This window comes from Mobula hypostoma, chromosome 21 (assembly GCF_963921235.1).
Source record: "Mobula hypostoma chromosome 21, sMobHyp1.1, whole genome shotgun sequence".
In the NCBI taxonomy this organism is placed as follows: domain Eukaryota; kingdom Metazoa; phylum Chordata; class Chondrichthyes; order Myliobatiformes; family Myliobatidae; genus Mobula; species Mobula hypostoma.
The window spans coordinates 8,249,142-8,266,718 of record NC_086117.1 but is presented as its reverse complement, the minus strand read 5'-3'; the positions used below and the strand labels follow the sequence as shown (position 1 = coordinate 8,266,718).

The 17,577-nt window shown below is 42.3% G+C and overlaps 1 protein-coding gene across 3 annotated transcripts in view; it reads left to right on the top strand.

Moving 5' to 3' along the window:
* Positions 1-2,103: 2,103 nt before the first annotated feature.
* golga1 (golgin A1) overlaps positions 2,104-17,577 on the top strand; it is an 89,875-nt gene continuing 74,401 nt past the window's right edge. Inside the window, exons 1-2 of one of the 3 annotated variants that reach the window (XM_063073389.1) lie at positions 2,104-3,163; positions 8,958-9,309. In XM_063073389.1, coding sequence (XP_062929459.1) covers positions 9,178-9,309 — 132 coding nt within the window. In that variant the 5' untranslated portion in view covers positions 2,104-3,163; positions 8,958-9,177. Of the gene's footprint in view, positions 3,164-8,957; positions 9,310-17,577 lie in introns of those variants that run through there. The other 2 variants (XM_063073388.1, XM_063073390.1) reach the window with 2 other exon arrangements.

Here is a 17,577-nt window from a genome sequence, read left to right as displayed (position 1 = left end):
CCAGTGAATCTTACTTCAGTGGTTGGTAAGTTAATGGAAAAGATCCTGAGAGGCAGGATTTATAAACATTTGGAGAGGCATAATATGATTAGGAATAGTCAGCATGGCTTTGTCAAAGGCAGGTTGTGCCTTATGAGCCTGATTGAATTTTTTGAGGATGTGACTAAACACATTGATGAAGGTAGAGTCGTAGATGTAGTGTATATGGATCTTAGCAAGGCATTTGATAAGGTACCCCCAAGCAAGGCTTATAGAGAAAGTAAGGAGGCATGGGATTCAAGGGGACATTGCTTTGTCGATCCAGAATTGGCTTGCCCACAGAAGGCAAAGAGTGGTTGTAGACAGGTCATATTCTGCATGGAGGTTGGTGACCAGTGGTGTGCCTTAGGGATCTGTTCTGGGACCCCTACTCTTCGTGATTTTTATAAATGACCTGGATGAGGAAGTGGAGGGATGGGTTAGTAAATATGCTGATGACACAAAGATGGTGGTGTTGTGGATAGTGTGGAGGGCTGTCAGAGGTTACAATAGGACATTGATAGGATGCAAAACTGGGCTGAGAAGTGGCAGATGGGTTCAACCCAGGTAAGTGTGAGGTGGTTCATTTTGGTAGGTCAGATATAATGGCAGAATATAGCATTAATGGTAAGATTCTTGGCAGCGTGGAGGATCAGAAGGGTCTTAGGGTCCCAGTCCATAGGAGCTCAAAGCTGCTCCACAGGTTGACTCTGTGGTTAAGAAGGCATATGGGTGCATTGGCCTTCATCAATCGTGGGATTTAGTTTAAGAGCCAAGAGGTAATGTGCTCAATTCTGGTCACCTGACTACAGGAAGGACGTGGAAACCATAGAAAGGGTGCAGAGGAGATTTACAAGGATGTTGCCTGGATTGGGGAGCATGCCTTATGAGAATAGGTTGAGTGAACTCGGCCTTTTCTCCTTGGAGCGGCGGAGGATGAGAGGTGACCTGCTAGAGGTTTACAAGATAATGAGAGGCATTGATCATGTGGATAGTCAGACAGAGGCTTTTTCCCAGGGCTGAAATGGTTGAACACAAGAGGACACAGGTTTAAGGTGCTTGGAAGTAGGTACAGAGGAGATGTCAGGGGTAAGTTTTTTTTACAGAGAGTGGTGAGTGTGTGGAATGGAGGTGGAAACGACAGGGTCTTTTGAGACATTCCTGGATGATGACGTCAACTCAGACCTGAGAGGCCAGCTGTGGAGCATCACTCCTCGCAGACATTTTGCAGTATTATTTTACGAGGCCGAGTTGCGAGCTCGACATTAACCCCACACAAATGGAGAGCGCGCAGGGGGTCGGTCTGTCACTGGATCGAACTCGGGAACCTCTGTTCCCGAGCACGGCGCTGATCTCACTGCACCATCAGCTGACCATGTAGCCAACATGGCTACATGGAGCTTAGAAAAGGAGGGCTATGGGTGAAGCCTACGTAGTTCTAAGGTAGGGACATATTCCGCACAGCTTTGTGGGCCAAAGGGCCTGTATTGTGCTGAATGCTTTCTATGTTTCCTCCAGCATTTTGTGTGTGGTGCACCTATCACTTGCTAGCTTGTACCACCCCCCCCCACTTATTCTGGCTTCTGCCCCCCTCCCTTGCAGTCCTGATGAAGGGTCTCAGTCCAAAACACCAACTGTTTATTCATCTCCATAGATACTGCCTGACCTGCTGAGTTCATGCAGCTTTTTATGTGGGTTGCCTTGGATCTCCACATCTCTTGTGTTTATGATGGTAGATTATTGTTTTGTTGAAAAGGCACAAAAGTATATTTTGTTCAGAACAGAATGGTTTATTACTATTTAGTTTGTGTTCATTCCTGTAAATATTGAATCTTTAAATGGGAGCCAAATTTCAAATTTACTACTCTTTCCAAGAGCTAGGATTAGATTTAGTAATTTTTTGATTCATAAAAGCCTCTCTGTACCACAACAATTCTATGACACATACATTTTAAATTAATTTATAAGCCAATTAAATAGATGTAAACCATTAAAAGAACCAGGACTGGAGTCCAGAGGCGCCTTTCACCTCTGGGGAGAAGCTGAAATTGCATTACATCTCTTTCAAACATAACAAAGTAAATTCGGCCACTGCCACATAGACAAGAATCCTTAAATTTTTTTTAAGAACAGGGTGTCTTGAAGTTTAGAGATTACTAATCTATTTTAAACATTTAGCTGGATTTAACTAATTTAACTAATTGCAATTACTTCCATTAAGGAAACGGATATGCACTTTAAAAAACTATCAAGTCTGTGGGAGATTGCTCTGCCAAAAGCCTCTGTGGGCGACAATTCCATGTTTCTGGTTACAGTCACAAGGAACCGCGTGCGAATACACTTTGATAATATATATTTAGGTTCCTTTAGTATAGGTAGTTCAGATAAAAATCAAATCAGTTTTTTCATTAAATAGTCGTTTGCAGTATAAACATTTGATACAATGTCGGCATTTTATTCTTGCGTGTTCCTCGTAAATTGTGATGACGTCCAGTAGGATATCAACAACTGCTTTCATACTAACATTTTCCCCTAGCGCCGCCACTACTAACTCATTTCTCACTATTGTTTTCGGCAAAATGGCTTCCTGCTAAACTTTTTGATTCCTTCCCAGGACTTCAAACCTGAGAACTGTTCTTTCCAATGGTTTACAAAGGTCATTCAAAACTCTGAAAATTGCCACAAAAAAAAAGCTACTACAACACAAACAGTATTTTGAAAGTCAGGAAAGAAATTGCGTAGGTCTTTGATCCAAAGAACTCTGTAATAACTCCACATAACCTCACCCACAGATACCGTCGTATTACAGCAGCACCGATACCGGGAGGTCCCAGCATCCTGGAGGATGTCCAATTCTCCTGGAGCAGGTCGATCCAGCTGGTCCACTCTTGACCACCTGATGGGAGCTTCTTGGCGGAACAGTCCCGCCCTTTGCAAACGTCTCACCCATTCAGGGATTCGCTTGCGCGGACGACCGAGGGCATGAACACAACCAGCCGCAGGTGTAACGCCGGCTCCGATTGGCTGTGGGGAAGGGGGCGGGAACAGTAAGCGGCCGGGTGACGTAGCGAACACATCGGCTGAAGTGAGGCGGTGAGCGAGAGATGGAGCGGCGGCCCTTGGAGCTTTGCTGATGCGCACTGAGGTACGGGGTCACCGAGTAAGGGATAACCGCGCCCGGCCTCCCCGCTCCGATTTCACTCGTCGCCGACGGCTGCTGGTGTCGGACTTCTCACAGTCGGCCTGTTTATGTTTCCAAGCCCGGCAATCGGACGTTGAGCTGCTGCGTTCCGGGCGGACCGTTAGCGGCCCTAGCGCCGGCTGGGTCCCTCATCTTGGGGCCACGGATGTCACAGGCGCTAGGCCGCTACCTTTCCGTTCAACTCTGTACTTGCCCGCAGGTTCCACCCTGTCCGGTAGCTGATTGGTGGAGAACTTTTTGGCAGCTGTCCAATAGTTGTCCGTCTGGGCCCTTGCTCTTTCTGTTTGGCCGGCTGGCGTGCCACTCAAGGAGCTGTCAGAGGCTGTGCATATACAGTTTCTTCTTTTAGTTATTTTTGGTGACTTTTGGCAAAAAATGTAAAGATATGCAACATTTTCAAATGTCTAGAGCTACAGACCATGCGCATTGCAATTGCATCATTTCTGTGAATGCATTGAGGGAACTGCACTGTTCATGATAGTGAAAAGGACACCTGATGCTACTATAAACCAACATGTTTACAATTAATTCAAAACTCAACATGTATGGAATTTTTAAAAATCCCTATGATTGATGTTAAACTAACATATTTTTCTTAACCTCTATAAATTTTATATAGAGGTTTTCAATAGACATAAAGTTCATCTTTGCACTGATCTTGTGTTTGAAAAAAGAAAGTCTGTTTGCATTTTTATCGTGAGTTTCTAATAATATTCCTTTAGGGACGTAATGCTGTTGCCTTTCCTGGTCCACCCTGCTCCATTGTGATTTGACTGTCTTTCAGCTTCTTGTGAAATGGTCTGGCATTCCCAAAGGCAAAGGGCAGGCAATAAATAACTGTCTCTGTCAGTGACTCCCAGATCTCATGAATGAATAATGATCTCAGGGTAACCAATGGCACTTGCTTCAGTATCAGCTTTGTTGCTGTTTGTCAAGCGCAAAGTGACCACTTGATAAGGTCCTAGCTAGTGATAGATTGGTCTGATTACCCTGGTAAACCTCAGAAGGTGTGTGGGAAAATGAGGACGAGTAAAAAGACTACAATACATTGGGACAAGGACATTTTTGCTTTCGTTTTCCCTTGGCTGTTGGTGACTTGTGGGCACGGCCACTGCAAAGTGTGTAGCGACAGATTTCCCTGTTTCACTCATTTGGAAAATATCACTGACATTGTGCATTTAGTTTACTCTTTGAAACCTCTCTTTTACTTCATCTAAGCCCCATGTATAATCATATGTCTTGCAATACAGATCACTACGGAATATGTCATATTACAGCAGTTAAAGAGCCTTACGCTCCTTTTTATTCCCCATATGTCAATTAATTGCTTACTGTTGTTCATAAACACAAGAGTCCTGAAGAAGTGTCTCAGCCCAAAACATTGACTGTTCGTTCATTTCCATAGGTGCTGCCTGTCCTGAGTTCCTCCAGCTTTTTTTGTGTATTGCTAACTATTGTCCCAGGATTGCCACCAAATTCTTGCATTCCAGTAACACACATCAAAGTTGCTGGTGAACGCAGCAGGCCAAGCAGCATCTATAGGAAGAGGCGCAGTCGACGTTTCAGGCCGAGACCCTTCGTCAGGACTAACTGAAGGAAGAGTGAGTAAGGGATTTGAAAGCTGGAGGGGGAGGGGGAGATGTAAAATGATAGGAGAAGACAGGAGGGGGAGGGATGGAGCCAAGAGCTGGACAGGTGATAGGCAGAAGGGGATACGAGAGGATCATGGGACAGGAGGTCCGGGAAGAATCAGATTGCTTGTGAACATCATCTTTTCCCGTTGCTAGTGTCTTTGGTCAGCAGATAATGGGATAAGGGTTCTGTTGTCATCTGAGGCACTATTAAACCAAAAAAAAGTTTCTTCCACCCTGAATTGGATCATATTTGTAATTTCCCACACAAAAGACACGGTTCCTTAATTAAACAAATTTGGTAAAATGATGACTGATGTCCCTATTCTATCCTCAATTGTTACACTTTTTGAACAGAAAAGCTGCACTTGGTAAATTTGCATTCATATATTGGCTTCTTATGGATTTTGTTATTAAGGGTAATGAGATGAAAAATGGTTAGATATAGATTAATAACTCCATAAAACACAGGTTAATTACTGTGCAATCTACTGTCTTTCATGGAACAAGTTGCTGATCTGCAGTCACTTGGTATTTATTCATCAGTAACCTCACTGAAGCATAGATTGGGTTTCGCTTTGCTGCAGACCTCTTCACCATTTTGGTCCAAACAAGGTGAAAGTGACTGTTTAACATCAAGGTGACATTGAAATGAGGGTGATATCAAGGAGTGGAAATCAATCAACATTAAGGGGGAAAACTCTGCAGTAGTTGGAGTTGTACCTGGTACATGGGGGTACTGAGAATCAGATTTACTATTATGATGTGGATTTAGGCATTTTGCTGCAGCAGTACAGTGCAAAAATATAAATTTGATATAAATTACAAAATAAATAAATAGTGCAATAAAAAGAGGAATGTATCCAAGGTTCAAACATCTTCCTAATGACCTCACTTTCAACAGAACGGGAAAATTGGGGAAGTTGCGTGATTGCATTTGGCTGAAGTTGTCCTTTCTGCAAATAGCTGAGCCTAGATACATTCCTGCATGGGCTGGTGTGGCAAGTAATACTTCTGCACCAGACAATGATCATCTTCACCCTGAGAGAACCTAATCACCAGCTCTTGACATTACATAGTATTGCCATCACAAAGTCTCCCACCTTCAAGATCCTCAACATCACTGAAAACTTAAATGGACCAGCCACATAAATACTATGGCTACAAGAGTGATTTTGAGGCTGGGCATCCTGTTGCCAGTGACTTGCCCCTTTGCAGCCCAAAGCTTTTCATTGTCTAAAAGGGACAAATCAAAGAATGATGGAATACTTCCTATATATCTGGATAAGTGCAGCTCCAACAACTCTCCAGAAGCTCATTGACTGGCATCTCATAAACACCCTAAGCAGTCACTTCTCCCACCCATATGTGCAGTTTATGTCATCTCCAGCTGGGCTCCTCTGACAGCACTTCCAAATCCTGTCACCTCTACTCCAAGGAGGACAATGGAAGTGGGAAATGAGAAGACAGTTCCCTGCAGGTTCCCCCACTAACTCAAGCAATAACTTAATGACAATATATTTCTATCTGAGTTAGAAATATATTGTCATTACTTTATTGTTGCTGGTTTATATCTTGAAAGTCTCTTCTTGTCAGCACTGTGGGAGCCCCTAACTAAAGGGGATGACTTACCAGCAACACACATCAAAGTTGCTGGTGAACGCAGCAGGCCAGGCAGCATCTCTAGGAAGCGGTACAGTCGACGTTTCAGGCCGAGACCCTTCGTCAGGACTGACTGAAGGAAGAGTCTCTCACTAACTTGGGGTCCATGTTCATAGATGTTAAAAGTTGTTGCACAGGTTGATAGTGTTGTTAGGAAGACGTACGGTGTGTTGGCCTTCAGTGGTCAGGTGGCTGAGTTCAAGAGCCATGAGATGATGTTGCAGCTCTATAAAACCATGGGTCAGACCACACTTGGAATATTGTGTTCATTTCTGGTTGCCTCATTGGAGGAAAGATATGAAAACTTTAGAGACGGTGCAGAGGAGATTTACCAGGATGCTGCCTGGATTGGAGAACATGTCTTATGAGGAGAGGTTGAGTGAGCTGGGATTCGTCTCTTTGGTGTGAAGGAGGAAGAGAGGTGACTTGACAGAGAAGTACAAGAATGATTAGAGGCATAGATCAAGTGGACAGGCAGAGACTTTTTCTCAGAGCAGAAACGACCAAAATGAGGGGGCATAATTTTAAGGTGATAGGAGGAAAGTATGGGAGCTGGATGTCAGGGATAGGTTTTTTACACGGTGAGTGGTGAGTGTGTGGAAATGCCAGGGTGGTGGTAGAGGCAGATACATTAGGGACATTTAAGAAACTCTTAGGGACATGGGTGAAAGAAAAATAGAAACATAGAAAACCTACAGCACAATACAGGCCCTTCGGCCCACAAAACTGTGCCGGACATGTCGTACATTAAGAAATTACCTAGGGTTACCCATATTTTTCTGAGCTCCATGTACCTGCCCAGGAGTCTCTTAAAAGAGAGGGCTATGTGGGAGGGAAGGGTTACGTTGATCTTAGAGTAGGTTAAAAGAACAGCACAACATCGTGGGCTAAAGGGCCTGAACTGTGCTGTTATAGGGGTAATCATCTACCTTTGATAGAAACTGCAAAGACAAACTGAAATACGAGATTCTACAGACGCTGGAAATCTTGAACAACACACACACAAGATGAGACAAACTGGACTACACTGAGGAAAGGCAAGGAACTAGCCAAAGGTATTTATTTCCTTTTCAGAAAAGGATGACGTCAACAGTGTTTTGGTGGCGAACACATCTCTCTAATCTATCCTCAGAAATTAAATGTGAGAATCCAACACCAAAATAGACAGTTGAAAAATAAACAGAGTTGTATTCTATGCAACTTGGGCTGTAAGTCATTTAAGGAGCTTGGTATTGTTGGTTGGGCAAACAGTAATTTAATTTTTTTTAAATGTTCTTATCTCTGCATGGTCTCATCGTGCTCTCAATTCCTGTAACTTCGTTTCAGCTTCATAACCATCCAGGATTTGAAAATTCTGCCTTTTGCACAATCACAGTGAAGTCAGAATGACATCTCTGCCTGGAGCCGTAATTTTGGAATTTCCTCTTTAAACCTCTCACCTCCCCCTTTCCCACTTTTTGTTTTTAGTTGTGCCCCTTCCCTCACTACCTTCTCATGTGGATAAGTGTTAGCTCTTGTTTCATAATCGCTTTGGGGTGTTTTATTGTTAAGTGCTTCATTGAAATCAGACAAGAGATGGAACCAGTATGTGTAGGATTCCCTTTCCTGAAAAGCCAGCATGTAATATCTGGGGTACAATTCCTCCCTAGGGCTATGAAGACCCACTTTATATACAGCTCATACATATAAACAAGTGTTAGAAGACCAGTAGGATACATTTGCTGGATGCTTTCTGGCTACGGGATCTTCTAATGCCTAGGTACCTGGTTAGCAGCCAGATTTCTGATTGCAAACTGCCTGGGTTTTGAACAGTGCACAGGAACGGATACCTGCTGTTACCTATGGAGGATCTGTATTATAATGCTGTGTGGTTAGACAGCTGCATTGTCAAAAGTAAAAACAGAAAATGCTGGAAACACTCAGAAGGTTAGGCAGCCTCTGGAGAAAGAAAGGGTTCTGATGTAGAAACCCAGAACTGAAGCGTTAACTGATTCTTTCTCACCAGTGCTGCTTGACCTCGGAGTGTTTCCAGCATTCCAGCATTTTCTGTTCTTATTCCAGAAGAAATACTTGAAGTATTTGATTTACATTGTCAAAACTGAATGTTTATGTCTTTTAAATCTAGTTTGTCTATGTCTTTTTGAATGGCTCAGCTTGGGTAAAATATATCTGTGCTGTACTTTTCTGTGAATCTATGACTGTTAGTTTAAGAATGTTTCCGATACTCCCTCCCAACAACAGTTTGCACAGAGGCTTCACCTTCTGGGTTCCTAAACTGAAAAGGAAGCAGAAAGACAAACCTTGTAACGTTGTAGCTGCTATAGACTACATGGGTTGTAATGAAACACCAGCTGTGCTGAATAATAACCTCAAAAACTTTTCGATTCTGAAGATCAGCTGGGATGTAATTTTCTTGATCTGATGTGTTTTTTTTTGCCTGACAGGTGCTTATTATGATGCAATGGAAACATTTACAGTGGATTGTAAAGGCAGTAGCCGATAAGGAGCAGCAAAGCCAAACAGAACGTGCTATTTTAACAAGTACAGTTGAAACTCCTAAGTATAAATCCTACTGGTTCACATAAATTTGACAAACTTTGTGTTCGAAGTAAACTTGCTTGTGGATGAGTTGGAAATCCCCTCCAAAAGTAAAGACGTGCAAACATGTTTGCAAAATTGAAGAAGAAGATTGCTGAAGAGGCAGGAAGCACCACAAAACCTGGTGCAGGGCGAATCCCAAGATCAGTCAGCAGAGATTCCATTGCCTCAGTAGGAGCTGACTCAGGCGATGACGTTGTACGTATGGTGATTTCTGTTATTTCTTAGACTGTTTGATGTGTCAAGAAGAAATCTTGGAAGAATCTATGTAAACTGCCAACACACATAAAAGTTGCTGGTGAACACAGCAGGCCAGGCAGCATCTCTAGGAAGAGGTGCAGTCGACTGCCAGGGTCATTTCATCATCCTGCATCCTAAGAACATAAGTATGGGTCATGATATGGTCTGTCTCTGTGTATCAAGATCACATTTTCATCCAAGCTCCACATCCCTTGTTTCTCTCTGTGTTCAAAGTCAATCACTCTCAGTAATGACTGGATGTAGTGAATTTTAAAGGTTTTCAATTACTATTAGTATGTTGAAGGGTTTTGGCTTTTTATTCCATTCCATACGTGCTGCCTGACCTGCTGAGCTCCTCCAGCATTTTGTGTGTGTTACTGCTATTGAAGCATATAAATGTTATCGTCTTTAGCATCCTCTTTATATTTACTTTATATCTTTGTAGCTCTAAAACAGGATTCCCAACCTTTTTTATGCTTTGAACCCCTTCCATTAACCGAGGGGTCCGTGGACCCAGGTTGGGAACCCTTGCTGTAAAGGTTAGAACTATAATACAGTATTTCCATCTAAATGTAAGCAAGTTCTGTTTTGTTTTATTTGGAGATACAATGAGGAATAGGCCCTTCTAGCCCATCAAGCTGTGCAGCCCAGTAACCCACCTATTTTGCCCCTGCCTAATCATAGGACAATTTACAATAACTTATTCAGCTGCTAACCAGTATGTTATTGGACTTTGGGAGGAAAACTATGCATTCAGAGGAAGGACGTACAGACTTCTTGCAAACAGTGCTGGAACAGAATTCTGAACTCTTGACGCCCCGAACTGTAATAGTGTTGTGCTAAGTGCTAATTGCATCATGCAACCCTCTTGATTTCTAGCTCTTACCTTGGAGTCATAGAGCTGTATGTCACAATAAAAATTTATAATGTGGAGGTGTTGAAAGCAAAGACATTTCTGGTTCATTGCACTTTCAGACCTCTTCTACAAGGATAAGTATAACTAAAATAAGGATGAAACACCTTCTTTTGAAGAGCAGCCCCTAAATATGCTAAACAGTCTTCCTGTGTGACAGTTTGAGTGTGTGTCCAAGTTGATTTTAAAAGATGTGGTTTATTGCTAACTGTGTTAGATGCAGTATACTTTTTGCTGAACACACGTCAAAAAGCATCATTGGATTTCATGCTGAATTTGGATGCAAGACTGGATGGATAAATGGTATGAATGTAGTTGTTCACTCTTTGGGACAGTATTTCCTTCCAGAATCAAGCAGGTGGTAGAGAAGAAAGTCACAAAACTGGGTTAAGCTGTGAACTGTGAGAAAGAGACTTCAAGGTGATAGAGACAAGTTGGGTGAATGGATAAATAAAGAGCAGATGTAGACATACTCAATGGTTAGGAAAAGCAGGAAGACAGAATAAGATTTGAATACAGTGGATTCCAGTTAAATTGGACATATTGGGACCAGAACATTTTGGCCCAATTAAGTAGCTGCCCCAGTTAGCCGAAGTTTCATGGAAATAGTTAAAGAGATAAAAAAAGACAAACTCCAGTTTATCTGAGTAACAAATTACGTTATGTATTTAAATGAAATGCAGAACAAATTAAAACACTGCCAATACTACTATAGTACTATAAGACTGTGTATTGGTTCATAATCATTATCGACAGATGAATTCATCCCGTGTTTGCTGTCCTGTTCGTTTGATTAACTATAAGTGAACAAGATCAATGCAGACACCTAGTGCAGGTAATGGACTGCCTTCGACGATTGCACCTTCCAAGTCTTCAGTTTCATTGTAATGTTCAAAATGATTGCTGATACCTTCAAATTCTTTATAGTTCCTAACTTACTGAATTACTGAAATCATTTCATTTTCACTCTCGTCTGTTACTGGCATCTCCAAGCCTGAATGCTTGAAACGACAGTGAGCAAAAGAGTTCTGAATTGTCTTACTGCTTATTTCTTGCCAACAATCAGTGACAAGATCTCTGCTTTTTGAACACAGACGCACACAACTGATGCTATTTAAAAACTCAAACACGAGGAAATCTGCAGATGCTGGAATTTCAAGCAACACATATAAAAGTTGCTGGTGAATGCAGCAGGCCAGGCAGCATCTCTAAAAAGGGGTACAGTCGACGTTTCCGGCCGAGACCCTTCGTCAGGACTAAGATGAAGGGTCTCGGCCCGAAACGTCGACTGTACCTCTTCCTTGAGATGCTGCCTGGCCTGCTTGTTCACCAGCAACTTTTATGTGTGTTGCTATTTAAAAACTGTTCACTCTTAACATGGTGTAGTGTCTAATGACCACACAAGTGCACATGATTGACATTAGTTAGAATCTATTCAGCAACAGTCTTCTGTCCCAATTAAGCAGCGTAGTGTCCCAAATAAATGAAGAGAATCCTGCCTATTTTCTTGATTAGTTTTTGTTCTTTAAGAGTTGTCCCAAATAAGTGGCTGCTCCAATTAACCAATGGCCCAATTTACGAAATCCACTGTATTGATGCACAAAAGGAGTGGAGTGTTGTACACCAGTTACTGATAGCCAATACAAGAGAGCAAGTAGTACGTGGGTCTTTAATGCAACAGGTTTTGTGTACAGGAACACAAGTGTCTTGCTACAATCATATAGAACTAAGGTGTTTCTGCACCAGTAGTTTTGCCTGCAATTTTGGTCCCCTGACTTTAGGAAAAAGAGTATACTTACTAAAGAATGTGTGCAACAAAATTTCACCAGTCTGATTTCTGGAATGGTAGAACTGATGGAGGAGGAATTGGTAAAATTCCTGACGAAGGGTCTCGGCCCAAAACAGCTACTGTACCTCTTCCTATAGATGCTGCCTGGCCTGCTGCGTTCACCAGTATTTTTTGTGTGTGTTGCTTGAATTTCCAGCACCTGCAGGTTTCCTCATGAATTGGTAAAATTAGGTCTGTTCATTAATTTAGATTTAGAAGAGTTTTCAGGTACTCTCTGCAAACAGAACCAGATAGACTGGATGTTGGTAAGATGCTTTCTCTGGCTGGGGTTGGTGGTCTAGAACCCGGGGTAACAATATTTAGGACTGAAATGAGGAAATTTCTCCTCTGGGAGAGTTGGTGAATCTGTACGTTTCTCTACCACAACTGGTGATGGAGGCCAAGTTGCTGAATACATTTTGAAAAGGAGGTAGGTGGATTTTCAGACACAGCATCAGGCGATCTGGGGAGAGTGGAAACGTAAAATTGAACATCAGCTATGTGTGTATTGAGCTTCAAATGTCCTAAATCTGCACTGACTTTCTGTGCTCACACACAAATTACTGGAAGAAATCAACAGGTCAGACAGCGTCTATGAAAATGAAATAGTAGTTGACATTTCGAGTCCCAATGAAGAGTCTCATCCCGAAATGTCGACTGTTTATTTCTTTCCGTTGATGCTACCTGACCTGTTGAGTTCCTCCAGCATTTGTGTGTGTGTTGCTCTGGAACTATAGAATCTATTACATATACTACATTTTGTGTTTCTCTGTAAACAGTCTTTCTAGGTAAAGCAGTGATTCACCTGCATTTCTTCCAATCTAGGTTACTAAATTGAATATTCAGTGTGGTCTCCTCTATACTTTGTGGAATACCTGCATTCAGTCTGCCCTGAGGTGACCCTGACCTTTTTTGCTGCTTTAATTCTCTATTCTACTCCCACTCACACAAGACAATCTCTGGTCTCCAGCACTGTTACAATAAGGCCCAACACAGACTTGCCAAACTATGCCTCATCTTCCTTTTGGCCACGTTGCTGCCTTCTGGATTTAATACAGAATTCTAGAACTTCAGATAACTTTGTCTTTTGTTGAATCAGTCTTCCACCTGTGTACTGGCCCAGCTTGTTTATTTTTCACTCTGGCCCTGGAGCACACACCCATATTGACGTGCTAGGCGTGTTTCCTGCTCTATGCTTCACTGCTCCCACACTCCTTTGTTCATATTCGCTCACCCATTAACTCCCAAACACTCACTGACCAAAAACATTGTTTTTGTAACGAATCCCCATAGCCAGACCAGTTTTACCTGAGGGGAAACACCCCTTCCCCCATCGGACTACTCCATCATCCCTGCAGTTTAAGCTTTGTCTTCATCCTAGTTCTGATGAAGTATCTTTGGTTTAAAAATTTCACTCTCTTTCTTCTTCCACAGATGTGGCCTGACCTGCTGGTTGCTTTCCGCATTTTGGCTTTTTACTTTATAATATAGCCTTTAGAGCCATGAAACTCTACGGCACAGAAACAGGCCATTTGGCCTGTCGAGTCAATACTGAACTATTATTCTGGTTACTCCTATCAGCCTGCACCTGGACCATTGTCCTCCATACCCTCTCATCCATGTACTAATCCAAATTTCTATTAAATGCTGAAATTAAAAACCGCATCCACCAGCTTCTGGAAGCTTGCGCCACTCTCTGAGTGAAAAAGTACCTCCTCATTTTCTCCTTAAATATTTCACCTTTCACTCCTAACCTCTGACCTCTAGTTCTAGTCACCCAACCTGTGTGGAAAAAGCCTGTTTGCATTTTTCCTATCCATGCTTGACATTATTTATTGAGATATAGCACGAAATCTTGGAGCCGCGCCACCCAACAATCACCCTTTTTAATCCTAGTCTAATCACAGGACAATTTACAATGACCAATTAACCTACCAACCAGTATATCTTTGGACTGAGGGAGACAACCAGAGCAACTGGAGGAACCCCATGCAGTCACGGTGAGAACGTACATACTGCTTACAGGCTGAACCCAGGTCACCTGTACTGTACAGTACTGTAAAAAAACCACTAAGCTGTCGTGCCACCCTGAATTTGTAGACCTCTTTCAAATCTACCCTGCTACCCCATTCTCTGTTCCAGGGAATAAACTTCTCACCTATTCTTCCTACTACGATTGTTGTAACTATGTGGATTAATGTAAGCACTAAAGTCTGAGAAAGTATATTTCTTTCATTACTGTGTGCAGTTTTGGTCTCCAAACTTGAGGAAGGACATTCTTGCTATTGAAGGAGTGCAGCGTAGGTTCACAAGGTTAATTCCCAGGATGGCGGGACTGTCATATGTCGAAAGATTGGAGCGACTGGGCTTGTATACACTGGAACTTAGAAGGCTGAGAGGGGATCTTATTGAAACATATAAGATTATTAAGAGATTGGACATGCTGCAGGCAGGAAGCATGTTCCTGCTGATGGGTGAGTCCAGAACCAGAGGCCACAGTTTAAGAATAAGGGGTAGGCCATTTAGAACGGAGTTGAGGAAAAACTTTTTCACCCAGAGAGTGGTGGATATATGGAATGCTCTGCCTCAGAAGGCTGTGGAGGCCAAGTCTCTGGATGCTTTCAAGAAAGAGATGGATAGAGCCCTTAAAGATAGCGGAATCAAAGGTTATGGGGATAAGGCAGGAACTGGATACTGATTGTGGATGATCAGCCATGATCACAGTGCATGGCAGTGCTGGGTCGAAGGGCCGAATGGCCTACTCCTGCACCTATTGTCTATTGTCTATTGTCTATTCAGTGGAATGGAGAAAAGGCGTTCTCCAATAAGTACATAATAAGTTCAGAGTTTTTTGCAATTTGAAATAGTGTTCCAAACTTTGTAATTTATTTTCTAAGACGTGTACTCACAGTGTTGGAATAACGAGAATCCACCTTTTTGAAAAACATTGCAATGACATAATCAGACTAGAATGAACATTCTATTTCACATAGCTATTTGCAATAAGAGTCATGCAGGGCTGTTTTGTATAAGTGAAGTACAATCTATGTGTGCAGATGCCCCATTTTATCAACTAGTTAGAAATTTACAGTTATCAGAATAGAACAGGTATTATTTGATGTAATATTGAAACTTTTATAAGCAAACTGTTTATGGAATCATTTCAATTTTTTTTTATATAAATGAAGCTTGCAAACTGCATTCTCTATCCAGTCTGAATTCTGTAGTGTCAAAGTGATTTTGTATTTATTGAGTTTTGGTTTTAAATCTGTGTAATGGAGAAAATAATCCAAATTAGCCTTCATATATAATGTTAAAATCAACTCAGTTCTAGGGTCTTGATGAGACTACACCAAGAGTATTATGGTGACATGAGAAAGTGTAGACACTGGAATCTGGAGCAAAAAACAAGGTGCTGGAGGAACTCAGCAGGTCAGGCAGCATCTGTGGAGGTAAACTGGTAGCCAAAGTTTCAGGATGAAGAAGGGTCTCTGCTTGAAATGTCAACTATTCATTTTGCTTCACAGATCTGCCAGACCGTTTGGGTTCCACCAGCACCTTGTTTTTGCTGCTGGACTACTTTACACAGTTTTAGTCTCCTTGTCTCCTTGTCTTCATCAGGAATTGGAAAACTTGAAACTTAGGAGTACACTGATGAAGCGTTTTGGCCTGAAGCATGAACTGTTTATTCCCCTACATAGATGCTGCCTGACTTGCTAGGTTCCTCCAGTGTTTTGTGTATATTGTATCTGCAACCGTGCAGCCTTTGAAAACCTTTCTAGATCTATGGAACTGGTATAGCCAGTCCAACTGGTAAGTCCTCCCCACCATTGAGCACAATTACATGGAGCGCAATTGCAGGAAAGCAGCATCTATCATCAGAGACACCCCGCCCCACCATCCATCCAGACCATGCTTTCTTCTCACTGCTACCATCAGGAAGGAGGTAGAGGAACCTCAGGACCCATGCCACTAGGGTCAGGAACAGTTATTACCCCTCAACCATCAGGCTCTTGATCCAAAGGAGATAACTTCACTCACCCCAACACTGAACTGTTCCCACAACCCATGGACTTGCTTTCAAAGACTCATTCTTCATCTCATGTTCTCGATATGTATTGCTTATTTATTTATTTGTTTCTTTCTTTGTATTTACTGTGAATGCCTTCAAGAACATAAATTTTAAGCATTGTATATGGTGACATACAGTGTATGTACTTTGATAATAAATTTACTTTGAACTTCGATACGTCTGATATCGCCATAGCCTCCATGTCTAAACCATGGTAGTGTAGCAGTTAGCATGATGCAATTACAACTCAGGGCATTAGAGTTTAGAGTTCAATCTCGGCATCCTCTGTAAGGAGTTTGTATATTATCCCATGGAACATGTGGATTTTTCCCAGGTATTCCGGTTTCCTCCGCCAGTCCAAAGACGTACCAGTTAGGTTAATAGGTTGTTGTAAATTGTCCTGTGATTTGGTTAGAGTTAAATCTGGGTTTTAGGGGTTGCTGTGGCTGTGTGGCTCAAAGGCCGGGAATGGCCTATTCAATGCTGTATCACTAAATAAATAAATAAAACCCCATGGGATTTAAGTCATCACTCACTGGGGATTTATTGCCTTCAACTGCCGTTAGTTTCACCAGTACTAAAGCTGATTCCTCCAAGCTGTCAACTCTCTATATATACATGACTGTGTAGCTAGGCACAGCTCAAGTACCATCTATAAATTTGCTGATGATACAACCATTGTTGGTAGAATCTCAGGTGGTGATGAGAGGGTGTACAGGAGTGAGATATGCCAACTAGTGGAGTGGTGCTGCAGCAACAACCTGGCACTCAACGTCAGTAAGATGAAAGAGCTGATTGTGGACTTAAGGAAGGGTAAGACGAAGGAACACATATCAATCCTCATAGAGGGATCGGAAGTGGAGAGAGTGAGCAGATTCAAGTTCCTGGGTGACAAGATCTCTGAGGATCTAACCTGGTCCCAACATATTGATGTAGTCATAAAGAAGGCAAGACAGTGGCTGTGCTTTATCGGCAGCTTGAAGAGATTTGGCATGTCAACAAACACACTCAAAAACTTTTATAGGTGTACCATGGAGAGCATTCTGACAGGCTGCATCACTGTCTGGTATGGAGGGGCTACTGCACAGGATCGAAAGAAGCTGCAGTAGGTTGTAAATCTAGTCAGCTCCATCTTGGGTACTAGCCTACAAAGTACCCAGGACATCTTCAAGGAGCAGTGTTTCAGAAAGGCGGCGTCCATCATTAAGGACCTCCAGCACCCAGGGCATGCCCTTTTCTCACTGTTACAATCAGGTAGGAGATACAGAAGCCTAAAGGCACACACTCAGCGATTCAGGAACAGCTTCTTCCCCTCTGCCATCCGATTCCTAAATTCTATTCAATATATGTAATTGATTTACTTGTTTGTTTATTATTATTTATTTTATTGATATATATATATTTCCCCCCCCC